At 42.2% G+C, this 15,023-nt stretch overlaps 1 protein-coding gene across 1 annotated transcript in view; it reads left to right on the top strand.

Moving 5' to 3' along the window:
• Nucleotides 1–553: 553 nt before the first annotated feature.
• LOC149772063 (C-type mannose receptor 2-like) overlaps nt 554–15,023 on the top strand; it is a 45,852-nt gene continuing 31,382 nt past the window's right edge. The window contains exon 1 of the mRNA XM_089947929.1: nt 554–695. Within this exon, the coding sequence (XP_089804055.1) occupies nt 650–695 (46 nt within the window). The 5' untranslated portion in view covers nt 554–649. The remainder of the gene's footprint in view (nt 696–15,023) is intronic.

A 15,023-nucleotide genomic window follows, 5' to 3' on the forward strand; every position in this document is an offset into this window, starting at 1 on the left:
ATGTTGATTTTATTGTCTGAGATTTACAATTTGAATTAGAAACTCTGTACGTGATGGTCAGGACGGTCTTAGTTTCTATAATCCTTAGCTTGTTACATATATTACTTGTCCTTAAATTGGGCGTGGTTCTCTATACTCCGTCGATGGTATTACCAACTTCCGGTGGTCAGCTATACGTGTTTATTTGTGAATCATTAGTGTACACTTGGTGAGACTCCGGATGTCTGTTTATGACACTTGAGAGCGAATGAGTGTATATAATTTAGATGATCGGAATGGTTACAGAACCTTGTGGAGCTAAAAAACATACAAACGTGGTTAGAATGGTTTCCATTTACGAGACCCGTGTGGCCCATTAACTTGAACCACTGTAAAGCTATATCGCGAATACTAAAATACAATGTAGGAGAAGGTGACATAATATATAATGGTACATTGTGCCAAATGTGCCTATAAGTGATAGGCTGGTAGGAGGGTATACTTTTGGTGATAAACAAACTCCCACATTGTTTTTTTATCTGAATTTGGTGTAGATGACGTGTTGCGCTATTGACATATATGGACAGGATCTAGGATATTGAGATGATAAGACTGACAGGCAGTAGGAATTAGTAACATAATAGTGTGTGCTTATGGATCAAGAGTAATAATGCTTTTACAACATGTATTCATAAATTTCGTCTGGTGCGTGCTCCGTAAGTACTCTATATATTTTTTCCACTATGGTAGTGTGCTAGTGTGATAGTTTACTTTTTAAAGTAATAGATGTGTTAGTATTCGATCCAGTGTGCTATTAGCCTTGTTTGCAGGGCAATTCGATATAATAGTCTGTATACCCGTTTCTTTAGCGTCAACGGCTTAGTTATCTTCAGTGTTGCATACATGAAAACTGGCTGTGATGTAACTTGATTATGTACTTGCTACATAAGTGGAACAAGACCTCTCAGAGGACATAACATATCCGTGATATATAGTTTTTATTTCTTTTGTAGACAGATAAGTTTAATTTCACTTCTTAAACAAGATTTTCTTCAGCATTTATCTTGGTATATATGTACTAAATGAATGATATCAAAAGATTCACGATACCTTCATGAAACAATATAATATATTATATTATATACATATAATAGTTAATGCTACACTATAATATGAATCTTACCTTCAGATCAGGCGATGTCGTGTGCGGTTCACGTACATTAATGTTAACCAATAAACCATTTTTTTTAAAAATAATATCTGTTTCAGATTCAATGTGTTTTTGTTTCCATACCGGTGATTTATTCAAGAAAATGACGTCCACCAAATAATTGACTAAAAATGTTGCCCGACAGGCGACTTCATTTTGTCAGCTTCGAATACGATTCTAGTCTGTTCAGATACGATACTTTGTCTCCTCTTTTGACACGCTATACTTTGTCATGTACCAGTCTGCCTATATCTTTCAAATATAGGAAAAATAAATAGAACAATATATACAATGTGCGTGCATGTTGGCGATTAATACAATACAACGGTATAGGTCATTCAGTGAGATCCAAACATGACGCAGCATTCATATCATGATAATAAAGATAATTCTCTCTCAAATCATTAAGTTGACGGGCCATAAATTGTTAACATGAACTCTAGGCCATATGATACGGTTTACCGTTATTTATAAAATATCTGCATAACCTATAACTCGTTTTCATTTTCCGAAACAAGATGTATTGCTGGGAATAATATTTTTTAGAAGCATTCAGGTAATTACTGTTGGGAGTTAAAATATGCTTCGCTCCTAACAAAAGCCAGACAATGAAACCTTAATTTCAAAGCATGCATTAATCAGTGAAAAGTGTACTTGCATATTGGGTAACTAACAAATCGTTAATATGATAAGAATAATCAACCCAACACAACGTCTTTAACATGGCCTGTTTCCCACATACAAATATATATCGTTATGCATCGTTATGTATGTATGTATGTATGTATGTATGTATGTATGTATGTATGTATGTATGTATGTATGTATGAATGTATGTATGTATGTATGTATGTATGCATGCAATCATGCGAGCATGCATGCATGCATACATGCTTGTATGTATGTATGTATGTATGTATGTATGTATGTATGTATGTATGTATGTATGTATGTATATATGTATGTATGTATATATGTATGAATGTATGTATGTATGTATGTATGTATGTATGTATGTATGTATGTATGTATGTGTATGACTGACTGCTCGACTTAATTTCCACTTTGCAAGAGATTGCATTCATATATTTTTCATCAGTACATAATAGAGGTCGGAACATAGATGTTGTGCTTGATCCTGAATCGAACGAGTACTCTAAGAATGACCGGAGGAGCCGTGTTTTTAACGTTTTGAAGAATTGTAGTAGACAAGGATGCCGGATGCCAGAAGTACCTCATTGGAGTGAATTACAATAGCCCAACTTTGAAAGCACTAAAGACACAGAATAGTTTTAGAGGCATCAGTCGAAATGTAATTGCAAATGGATTTGATGCGTCTAAGCTCCAGTTATGCCGCCTTGTATATGTTGATTACATATATCCAGTCTGGGTGACCCATGGCTCGGAACGTTTCCTGGACTTTGATCCAATTCTGATTGAGTCTCTCAAACTCTGCCTGTTTCTTTTTGTTTTCCTGGTCTTTTCTTTCTTTTTTCCATCTCTCTTTAATCTTCTTTACCTCTACTTCCATCACTTTTCTCATTAACTCCTCTCCTTTCTTCAGTCTGTCCAGGCCTCTCTCCACAAAAGAGCACTCGGTCCCATGCGACATATTTTCAAGAAAGCACCTAACTTTGCTTGCATTGTCAAGTTCTTCCTTTAGGCTTCCCACTCTGACGTAGGCAGGATTCATCATACCTCTCAATCTCTTTTCCTCCTCTTCTATCATTCCTGCTACCACTTCTTTTGCTACGTTTAGACATTTGGCGTAGTCCAGGTACTCTGCTATCTTCCATTCTTTTTCTAGTCTCTCCACTACATAGATATCATCCATTATCCAATAGTATGTATGTACCAAGTTGTTGAACAACTCACTTGCAACCACCATCTTCGTTTTGATTATTCCTGAGAATGGTTCGAACATCAAACTTTGTGGGTTCTTATAGTTAAATCGCGGACGTGATGGAAAACATCCCCCTAAAAGAAAATTGATATTACCTAGATCATTGCTTAAAACGCGCATACGTGAAGGAAAACATCCCCTACTTTTCTCATTTCATATGATCTACTATCCACATACGTGAAGCAGCAATAAATAACCCAAAATCTACTAATCACACACGCAAAGCATTAAAATGAAACCCCACATTTACTATCCACACACGCAAAGTATTAAAATTAAACCCAAAAATACTATTCACACAAACGTACGTGAGCGCTTACAAATGAAAACACATACACACACACATACACACACTATAAAAAAAGAGTCAGTGTTTATATTCACACTACTCTACATACACACACATTGGCAAATCGATTACTATTTCTTTTCTAAAGGTTTGGGTAGCCCTGAAAAGGGCTGTTTTTTTTAAACTCCATGGCACCTGGTTAATGATGGCACCTTCCAGGCCTGGCACGACACACATATCTTCTTCCCCAGTCTCTTTTCACTCTTTTTTGGGGGAGAGCAGAGGCGGGATAAGTGGCTTCAGAATCCCAATTTTCTGTCTCTGGGATTCTGAAATTGTCTTCTTGTGGTTGTGGTACAGACATTCCTCTCTCCTTTTCCTCCTCTTCTTTTTTTCTTCTCTCCTCCTCTTCTTTGTTTCTTCTCTCCTCCTCTTTCATCATTCCCTCTTCTACAATGGCTTCCGCGGCCAGTTCATTTAGTATGTGCCTGGCATATTCCAGGTGAACATGAAGTTCCAACAGTTTTGCTAGCCTTCTGCTCATTCTCAAGTGTTGATCAATCAACAAGGGTAGCTAGACTGCTGAGCGAGTTTCAATTTATACTAAAAGCGCGGACGTGAAGGAAAACATCCCCCTAAAACAAAATTGATCTTACCTAGATCATGACCAAACAAACGCGCGGACCTAAAATAAACACTCACTCACTTTTTTTATATTACCCATTACTAATTTAAAAATTTTCATTAATCACTTCAATATACTATCCACATACGCAAAGCAATCAAATCAAATCCCAAATCTGCTCGCCACTCACGTCAAACAGCTAAAAAAAAACATGATCATAATCTACTATCCACAGAAACGTACGTGAGTGCTTACAAACACACAATCATATACACAAACACATACACTCACACCACAAAAGAGTCAGTGTTTATATTCACACTACTCTACATACACGCATTGGCAAATGGATTGTTATTTCTTTTCTAGAGTATTGGGTTGCCCTATAAAGGGCTGTTGTTTTTTTGTTTGATATGGCTATCTTTTAGTTTCTAAGAATGCGATGTCCTCTGACGATAGACTTTCTGGCGATAGGTCTGCTTCTTCGGAAAGAGAAGAAGAATTCTTTGGTGTCGATACGACATCGACAAAGCCTCTGTCAGGTTCAGGTTGCTGCTGCTGCTGCTGCTCTTGCTGCTCTCTCTGCTGTTTCTGAAGTCTGTACTTCTCTGTCCATTCTTCTTTCCCCCTGTTCACTTCTTCTCTGAAGAGCTCTTCTATCAGGTCTTCAGTGACTTTTAACATTCTCACATTCTCTATCTCTTCTGGCTTCGGTATCAGACTGTGTCTGACCCTATGCCAATTCACGTAGGCTTCGTTTAGCTTAGCTAGTTTGGAGCACATCTTCGTAGGAGGATGAGTCGACAATGGATGGTTAGACTGGAGGCTGACCCCCGGCTTTAAAGTCAAAGCGCGGAAGTGAAGGAAAACATCCCTCCACGGTTTTCGAGCCGCAACGTTCAATGAGTGTCATAAGAAGGATAGTAAGAACTCAAAGAGCATGAATCAAGATTCCTATAGCCAAACAAACCACAAAGGCATTTTTTCCAAAACACAACATTTTTTATTCAAAATCACTAACAAACAACTCTAACATTTTTAACAATAATCCAACAATATAACATCAAACATTTTTTTCAAATCACAAACATTTTTTCATCTAACACTCTACTTTAAACAGGGCTGACAACGCGGTGAATGAAATTGTGATTTCCATTGTTGGAAGTCATTAGGCCATTGATGGAAACTACGTTTCCTAGCTTGAGACAAAAGATAAGGATAATGGTCACAAAACCATTGATTTACTTTCACATCGTTTCTAGAAGAAGAACGAGGATCAAAATGAGTCACTAAATGTTCTAAGGAATAACCCAGGCTGCGATGATATAGAAAATACACACAGTACTGTCCTAACACCAAGGAATCTGTGCCTTGTAATTTCACAATATTGAATCGGGTGGTCTGAGCATTTCTTCTCATAAAGTTAATGATATCGTCTTCCAAAGGGGGCAAACCATACGAATTGAAATATTCCACCCATCCTTCTTGAGGAAAGTAGACGGCTACCCAGTGGGTTCCTGAGAGAAAAAATGTCGTCCTTGTTGATCACGTAAGCTTGATGGTCTTGAGGCTTGCGATGAGGGAGTTCATCTTTAGCACAGACGACAGGATTCCAAGAAGCCGTGTACCAGCTGTGGTTCAAAAGGTAATAAAATTCCCAGGTATCCATGTTTTGTGTGTTTTTGTTTTCTTCTTCTTCACCGGTAATAATAAGTCATCAATTCGATCCTGACTTTTTGCTTGAAAATGTCTGACAAGTAAAAGGCGTTTAGCTTCGTCTCCCCACTCTGATTCAGAAGAGCTTCGATACGATGGATCTCTTGAGTGGTTAATGGTGGACAAGAATGTTCACGCAAGTCTTTATACCACTGACGCAACACGACTTCGTCCGAGATGAGACTCCAAGCTTCGTACAGATACTCGTTCAATTTTTCTTCTTGACTCATCATCAGGCATTTATCGTGTTGAATTTGACTGGGATGATCGTTTTGACATCCATAGCAATCTTTCTTGATCAATTCCGTCATGTTTTCGACCAAGTGTTTGGCAAAACAGGAGACTAAATGGGCTTCTTGTTATGGCCATCTTGACTTCATCATGATAACTTCTTCGTCTTTGTCTTGAGATTCTTCTTCCCCGGTCTCCTCACATTCCATCTCCAAAGTTTCTCCACTAGGTAAAGAGGGAAAACAGTCTTCCATAGCTTCTAATAATCTAGAATGACTTCTCTCAAACTGTTGATTTATATGGTATTTTCAAATTCTGCATACAGAAGGACGTTCACTGTGTGATCTGGGGGTGGATTTGCAAACTGAAGTTCCACACGAATCTGACCCGATTTTATAGGGTGGAAATGTCCTTCGTCGCTGCCTTGGTCTGGAGTGAAATCAAAACCCCACAAAGCATAGCCTCCTGCATAATCGTCGTACGAAATACCGTGACTGGTGTTGGTTCCTAACTGTCCCGTGGCTTCGTACAGGGACAAGTACGATCTCAAATAATTCTTCGCGACACCAAAGTTGGGCTCAAAGGGTCGGGTACACAAGGTCTTGCCGTCGCGACTGACTTCGATCTTGGACACATTGCAACGTTGAAACTCAAAAGGATTTTGATCGTGGGTTCGTTGAAGGCTGAATTCCTGACGATACCAACAATCAAACGCTTGGGTAACTGTCCTTGGAACAGATGATCTTCGATCATAGATCGCTGTACAGCGGGAATGGTGAACGTTTTCACTTCTACGCGTCGTATCAAATACTTGGCGGTCGTTCTGCTCAACGTATGACTGACGTCGTTCCCCACTTTAGGTAACACTTCCACACGACGCACGTAAAGTCGGGCTTCTTGAATGATAGTTTTGTATTCATTGGCATGGGCCATCAAATGGAAAGCGGCACTGTTACGATTCAGTCTCAGACGGATATCCACCCGGTTCAGCAAATACTTTTCTTGTAACCACATGTCCAAATGCAAACGATTCATCAGTTCTAAACTTCGCCCTTGCAGAATTTTCTTACGACGGTCGTTAAACCCCACATTGTGCGGATTGTTATCTTCTGTCAGGACTGTGTCGCTAAACGTGCCTACACCTGCCGTGTCAGGTTTCCATACCACGCAAGCATCCAGATGAGTATTCTTGGCTTATTTTCCGTACGTCAAGAGATTTTCCAGGTAGGCGCGATATGGGTAAGTATCCATGCTGCTGCTGATCAGTTTGTTATTCAAGTACAAGTCCACTTCGCTGAACAAGGAATGCATGAAATTGTTGACAGGAGCTACTCTAGCATCGCCTCCTGGATTGGTGTTGTCCGTTTTGATCACTTTCACTTTCAAATACAGGTAACTGCTATTCAGATCGATGTAATCTTCGGGCTGTCCTTTGATTTCAAACTCGATGGGAGCGGAATCCATCAAAGCGGAGACGGGATGAAATTCCACCCACTGGGATTCTTGCATGGTCATCATGGTGGGGGGCATGGCAAACATATCCAGTTCCGTCTTGGGACAGGCGCAAGACTCTCGGTGAATCATTTTTTTCTCTTTCTCAATAATCGAAAACGTCTAAGTCTCGAACGGTTCTTCTTTTCTTTGCCTTTCTAGCTTTAGAAGTGTGAAGTCTGGTGAAAGGATGTTTTCTTCGTCGTCTCTTTCTGCCTTGTCCTTGCTGAATGCCTGACTCGGTAGCGTACAGGGCATTTAAAGGTGTGTCTCGTCGGCCCTAAAGGTCTTTGCCGTTTGCAGCAAGACATTTTTGCCTGCCCTCATGAAGGCTTCTTTAGGATTTTATTTGTCGATGATGACACTTTGGAGAAATTCTTTGCCTTGCGTCAGTGCCACATCTTTCAAGGTGTGCAATCCGCGTGTCACCATCGGTTTCAACACCTGGGCCACCGAACGAAAGGCCGATTTCAGCATATCTCCTAAACCGTGTCCTCGCTGTCGAGCAACCCCTCGGTACACTGGATACATGACTTACGAATCGTGAGAGAACCGTTTTCGAAAATGGAGTTTCACCGTGACTTTTCCTTTGGTGAATGGAATATGTTGTCCCAGATCTCCTTTTATAGCAATGTTGACCGTGTCCAAATAAGACTTACTGACAGGCAAATAGTGAGGATGTACAAATTCGCAGTGAACGTGGTAAGTGTTTCCACCTTCCTCGTCAGCGGTCGTGGCAGAATCCACTTTGAAAGGAATGACACGCAGTAACGGCACAGAGGTGTGTCCCACCACGTTGTACTCCACCACATCGGAGTACACAAACATCAAATTCAGTCCTTGGTTCAGTTCTACCGGGGCACGAAATAACTTGCTAAAAGACTCGTTGTCGTAAATGATTGGTAATTCGTTTTTCTTGAGCATGGCCTTTCTCATGTCCATGTCTCCGCCCAACATGTCAAACAATTCAGGACAAAATAAAATGGACACGATTTTACTCCCGTCAAATTTCATAAAGAAGCGACGAGCTGCTTTGTGGTATTCCATGGTGACACTTTTTTGACACTTTCCAAAGCTTTCAGAAACACGACATTAAACCTGGAGGTTATGGTGCCACCAAATGTTGACCACTAAAATAATAGCCTGGGGGAACGAACAAGTGATAGGTGGTGTATTTTTGATTTTTTGTGCCAGGGGTTTTCTTGTCATGTTTGCAATAAGTATACAAGTACTGTTGCAATTGTTCGTCATGAACTTCCACATCAAAAAAATTTTGATTGGGAAGAACATTGAGGACTTCAGTCGGTGAATGATTTCTACTAAAGCCACTTCCCAATGGGCTTCGTGATCTAATGGGATGGTCTGAGGTAATTTGGCCGTGTATCAGCACAACGTGTTCTTGGGAAACACCTCCATGGAACTGTCACTGGGTAAGGTTAAGTAAAAATGGTTTTGGTGACTCATAATTCCAGAGTTCTGTGGCTGTCCGAGGGGTTACTGTACGTCAGAGGCGTGTCTCCGCCCAAAATAGGGTTGTCGTTGTTATTGGAGCGGTGACTGACACTGGCACTGGACACAAGGTTCCCGTTGTTCCCGTTCGAGGAGAATTTCATGGAGGGTTTGGGAAGCAGGTAACCGATGCAACTGCTCAATAAAATGGTCCACAGTTGTTTGTCTCCTTGTTGCAAACTCAAATTGGCAATGGCTGTCCCGATGACACAATACACCACGAAGATTTGGCAGAAAAAGACGATCTGCGTCTTAGGCACACGTTCTCCACACCACACCCACAAAGGCTGTTTTTGTAAATCTTGCAGAGAAGAACTAGATGAAGGAGTGGTCGACGTAGCTGCGTCTGTGTGAAAGGGCATGATGGTCACTTCTTTTTATAGTCGATGACCTGCGAAGCGTCGATCCAAGAATCAAAACTAGGTGGATATCCTTTCCAACGTACTTTCACTTCTTTGACACGTCGTTTACCCACTTTACGGCTTCTGCGTTCGAGAATGCTTTCGATGTCGTACACGTCGTCTTCATTTTTGGTGACACGTTGTAACTCGGGCAAATAAAACGTTCCTTTGAGCACTTCTCCGTTCATGTCTTCCAATTTATAGACGGCAGAATCTTGGCCATGCACTCGTCCAGTGAGACGAAACAATTCGGTCGTCCAGTTAGGTAAGTAACCTTTGTCGAAAGTGCGTTTGGTTTTGCCAATGCGTACCCAGTCTCCTACGGTCAACACTTTACTTTTCTTGGGGGCAGCCCTCGTCGGGGACGTACCAAACAGGCGCTCAAACACCAGCACTTCGTTCTCGGGAGTCACTTCTTGCGGGGCACGTCCGATGCTTCGATGGTAAGATTGGTTGTACGCTTGCACCAGGTGCGGTAAGATGTCGATGTACTTCAGAGTGTGGTGATGCGTAAAATATTTCCACATACGTTCTTTCAAAGTGCGTTGAAAACGTTCCACGATGCTGGCTTTGGTTTCGGGATTCTCGGTGGTAAAAAAATGAATCTCACGTTTCTTTAATTCTTTTTGGAAAGCTTGGTTCAGAAATTCAGTGCCTTTGTCCGTTTGCCATCGAAGAGGGTGACGACCACTTTGTTTCAACACTCGTTGCAGGGCTCGCACTAACTCGCTGCTCGATTTGGAAGTCAAGGGTACGAACCAGGCAAATTTGGAAAAGACGTCGATGACACAAAACAAATATTTGTAGCCGCGATTGTAGCTGGCCAAATGAGAGACATCGGCTAAATCGGCTTGCCATTGATGATCGATGCCTTCCACTCGGGTGCGACTTCTGGAAAACTTGCGTCGAATGGGTTTGTGTAAATAAAGTGTAGGTAGGTTGTTCTTGTAACCATCGTTGCACTTGAGGTAAACGGAGACTTTTCAGTCGAGCTTTGGCAGCACGATACAATTTTTGAACTCCTGCATAACCTGCAGGTTGGGAGGGATCGTAGTAAATGCTGGCTAACACTTTTTCCATTTTGCGTTTGTGTGTTAATAAGGCTCCGACTCTTGGAAGATGCTCCTCTGTTTCTCTTGGGTTACTTTATTGGATTGCAGTGCTTTGCGTGTGCGTCCAGCAAGAGGTGTGGCAGAGGAGGATGTCGGAACAGGGGATATCGGTTCTTGTTTCACTTCTGTCTTCACTTCTGTCTTCACTTTCTTTTTATCTTGTGATGAAGAAGGGGTGGTCACCATCTTTTTAATCCATTCTGGAGGTAGGTGGTGTTGTTAACTTTCGTACTTTTTCTGGTGGAGTTTGAAACTATTCTTCTTCTTCTCCTTTTTCTGTCTTGGTCACTGGTAGTGGTGGTGGTACTGGTGATGGTGCTGGACTTTTCATCAAGGTCTTAAAATCTTTCAGAGTGGGTAGAGCTGTTTAGTCTAAAGCTTTCTGGTGAAAGAGTTGTAGTCGTTGCAAGAGTTGACCGTACTTTTGCGATTTTTCTGTTTCGGACAAATCTTGGCGATCCATCAAGGACTGCAATTCGTGTTGTAACTGGGACATTTCGCTCAAATGGGAATTAGGAGGTAAATGCGGGGTGCGTTGTTCTTGCCAACGATGGTATTCCATCCATCATTTGTAAGGCACTAAAGATAGTTTTCGTCCTTCCATGGGGTTGGCAAGGGTCGATTCTGAGATATTGGGACTTCAAAGGGCCTTTTTATCTTGCTCCCATCCCTCCTCCCAACATGGTTCCCAAGACTCCTTTCAGCAATGGGCCTAACAAGAGAGGTAAAATGCGTTCACGATGGAACAACATCTTCTTCTTTTCACGAAGGGGGATTTTCTTTTGAACCATTTGGCGAAGAACGTGACGATGTTTGCCTAAGCATTGTTTCTGGTGTTTGGACAAAGGGATCGTGCCTTTCAAGACGTTCAAACAACATTCGCACACGGTATCGATGACCTCTTTGGAAGCTGATTGAATGAGTTTTTTTCGTAGGGGTGGAGAAGCTTTGGACAGGACAGATAACATGTCCCCGTGTTTGACTAAACGTGGAGGCAGTCCTTTCCTTTTCTTTCCTTGGGGTTGTTTAGGAGAGGGATGTTTTCTGGAGGGTGACATCTTCAGGAGCAACAAAATACTGATACCCTACTTGGTCAGATACCTTTTTTATACTGGAACGCGTCGCCACTGATTGTCTTTACGTCGTATCAACTTGAGGACAGGCATGACACGTCGTGCAGGGGTACGTAACGGACTAAATCGAGTCAGTTCTTGCTTGGACAAATCCAGTAAACTTTGTAACATGCCCGATCTTTCTTGGACTTTGATTTTGGGAGAAGGTACTTTGTGAGCAGCGACCACTGCCACTAAATTCGAGGGTCCTGCCACTGGAGAAGTTCTTGGGGTCATCAACGGAGAAGTTCTTGGTGTGATCAACGTCTCCAAGTACTCTTCAGTTCTTGGTGACGTCAACGGAGAAGTGAATGAACCTGAGGCTACCGGAGACGCGGTCACCGCCGTGGCAGGTTGTGGCTTGCGAGTGTAAGGTTGCTTCCTGGCCGAAGTGCCTCTATTGCGAGTAATTTTCTTCTGTGGACTTTTCTTTTTCTGGGGGTATTTTCTCTGTTTCTTTTTTGGGGGGGGCTTCTTTTCTTTTTCCGGGGTGGTGTCTGGTAAGAGGAGGGTCCCGCCACTGGAGAAGTTCTTGGAGACACGGGTCTCCTTGAGGACCTGGTCTTTTTCTTCTTCTTGGAGCTTCGTTTGACATTTTTCTTGGGGAGAACTATGGGGGCATTATGATCCCATCTTAAGAGAGAGCGAATGATGACCCCTCCTAGAGTACCGCTCCCTCCAGGTTTCAAAATGATTTGTTTTTTTATCTGAGTGTCGATGCGGGGATCGGCCAGTTGGGTCAAAGCGACTTTGTTTCGATCAAAACAGCGTTTGGTTTGATGAGGAATCTGAATGATCCCTTGGAGTAATTGACGTGCCGTCACCGTGAACCATCGTAAGACTTCTTTGAGACTAGCTTCTAAGACACGAGCTCGTGTTTGTGGATTTTTTTCTCGATTGATGCCATACAAGGCACGAATCAATTTGACGGGAAGATGCGAGTGAAGGGACGTCATGTTGACGTTGTGAGACATACGAAAAGGGTCTGAGGTTTTATAGATTTTTTTTGTGGAATGAAGTAAAGTCGAGGACGGAGACGTGTACAGGACAGGCCCTCCGTCTTGGCACCAGTGGTGAAACAAGTGGGTACGAAATCGCAAATCATCGGGGGTCGTAGGTTTCAAATCGACGAGTAAATAGGCGTGTGGAGTTTGAGTGGCATCGTCGTACGCCTGAGTCAGCCAAGGCGTTCCTAACTGTTTGGCTAAGACTTCCACTTGCGATTTATCTCGAGGGCTTTTAAACAAGACCACGTAATGCGCATTGAGACTGATGGTGCGATGGGCTTTACTTTGTTGAAACAAATTTTGAGTGATGTAAACGACACTGACATTACGGTGATGCCCTTTGCGCGTGAACCACAGTTTAATTGCTTCTTCGTCTTCTCCTAACATGTCGTCGAAAATGACCAAATGGGTTTGACGGGAGTCAGAGACGATGCCGTCGTCTTCTTTAGGAATGCCTTCCACAAACACGATGGAATCGCCTTGACTTTCTCGCAAGAGGCTGTACGCCGATTACCACTCTTTGTAACACCACACAATGCGTTGAGGTGGTCGATCGATCAAATGATGTTTATGTTCGATCAAACGTTTGAGGAATTCGGTTTTGCCTGAACCGCTAGGTCCAGCAATGAGCATGTTAAAGGGATGGCGAAGATACAAAGCCTCCCAACTGGCACGATCTAAGTGTTCGTCGATGACTTTGACAGTAGATGAAGAGGGAGCAGAGATAGCAGAGGTAGCCATAGTGTCAGGAATGTCACTTGTGACACGACAACAAACAAGACGAGAGTTTATATACTTTTCTCAGGACACGTTTATTGAATGTTTTAAACATGAACACGAAATACAAAAATACATAAAAGCCAAAGGCTTAAGTACAACGATAAAAGGCACATGATAACCATCAACGTGGAATAAACACAAGTGTCTGTACAACATGTTTTGGGTAATGTTCTGACCAGTTCTATAGGGGGTAAGGTCACACAAGTGTCCTCCCGAAAGGGTCTTTTAGGCATGTCCACGACAGTCCTGTCCTGGGTGCCGGGTTCTTCTGGCACTGTCACTAACACAGGTTGAAAAGTAACTTTTTTCCTTGAACAACTCTCGTGCATACTGGGCCTCAAAACACCCTTTTTTCCAGTCATGGACATCTGTCCAATTGGGGTGTAAGACACAAGCTACACACACATCGTCATACACGTCTTCGGTAGCTAAAAGTTGACGAATCGTTTTTTCCTGTTGAGGTCGAGAAGTATCCAGACGAAAACGCAAGGATTTGAGAAAAAGGAGTCTTTCGTGACCATTTAAGGTCATTGGGGTGGTAAGTACTGTTCGTAAAGAGTCCACAAGGAATCGGCTGGTAAACGAAATCCCAGAAAACAAGTCACTAAGACACACACCACTTGTCGACCCAACTTGGATGGATACAGTTCTTGTAATAATTGATGGTAATGATCCACGGTTTAAATATGGTCATTGAGTTCCTTCCACGGAATCTGTTCAATCACTTGTGACATAAGCCGTGGCATGGATTCCTGATTTTATAGTCTCTTTATTTCGGAAGCAATAGTACCAGTGGTTAAAGATCTGGTGACGTAATGGATGCAATTGTTCTTTACATTTGACTTGTATTTTGACCAGCTCTCGGTAAATGCGTTCTCTCAACTCCACAGGCAAAGCACGAATGTTCTCTTGCAAAGTATCCATGAATAGGTCAGTCCGTACAATTCACAATCTTCTCCTAGGGCAAAAGTAATCCACATAGTGAGTAATTTCTGGCCACTGCCGTTCAGAATAACGTCCAAGAATCTCATTGAACTCTTTTGATGTAAGCGGTCTAGAGTAATATAATAGGACGAATGCACACTTGACCCAGAGAAATCTAACACACTGGTTGACTTTCTCGGCACAAAAGTTCTACAGTCACCCATTGAGATTTCACTCTGGCAAACCCCTGCCAAACTTCCTTGTAAATCTTCTCTTGCAGTTCTTTAGGTAATGATTCAATATCGTTTTTGAAATGAAGTTTAAATACTGGTCTCGGTGATGTCCAACATTTGACTCCTAACCAATCTGGTTTCTTCTTCTTCGTCAACGACATGGTAAGTTACTTCAATGTCTCGGTCTCACTAAGGGTAAGTAATGACAATTCGGTGACCATCGAGCATGTTCTAGGTAGGCCGAATCTTCCGGTTCCCAGTGGTGAAGTGACACACCGCAACTGAAGCACTTGACTTTATCCCCTTCGCCAAGGCAGAACAATCCGGCTCTGGCTAATTCTTCGGCGGTCGGTCCTCCCAGATACTTAGGCCATTTTCATTTGAAAGATTGAAGACGATTTTCAAAGTCGCAGTATTCCGACAAACGTACATGGAACGAATATTCGTCTTTCACAGGTTCGTTTTGATGAGGGTTGGGTGACATGGACAGGAGTTTGCTCA

The sequence above is a fragment of the Sinohyriopsis cumingii genome, unplaced genomic scaffold, assembly GCF_028554795.1.
Source record: "Sinohyriopsis cumingii isolate HCF-2022 unplaced genomic scaffold, ASM2855479v2 utg001518l, whole genome shotgun sequence".
Taxonomy (NCBI): Eukaryota; Metazoa; Mollusca; class Bivalvia; order Unionida; family Unionidae; genus Sinohyriopsis; species Sinohyriopsis cumingii.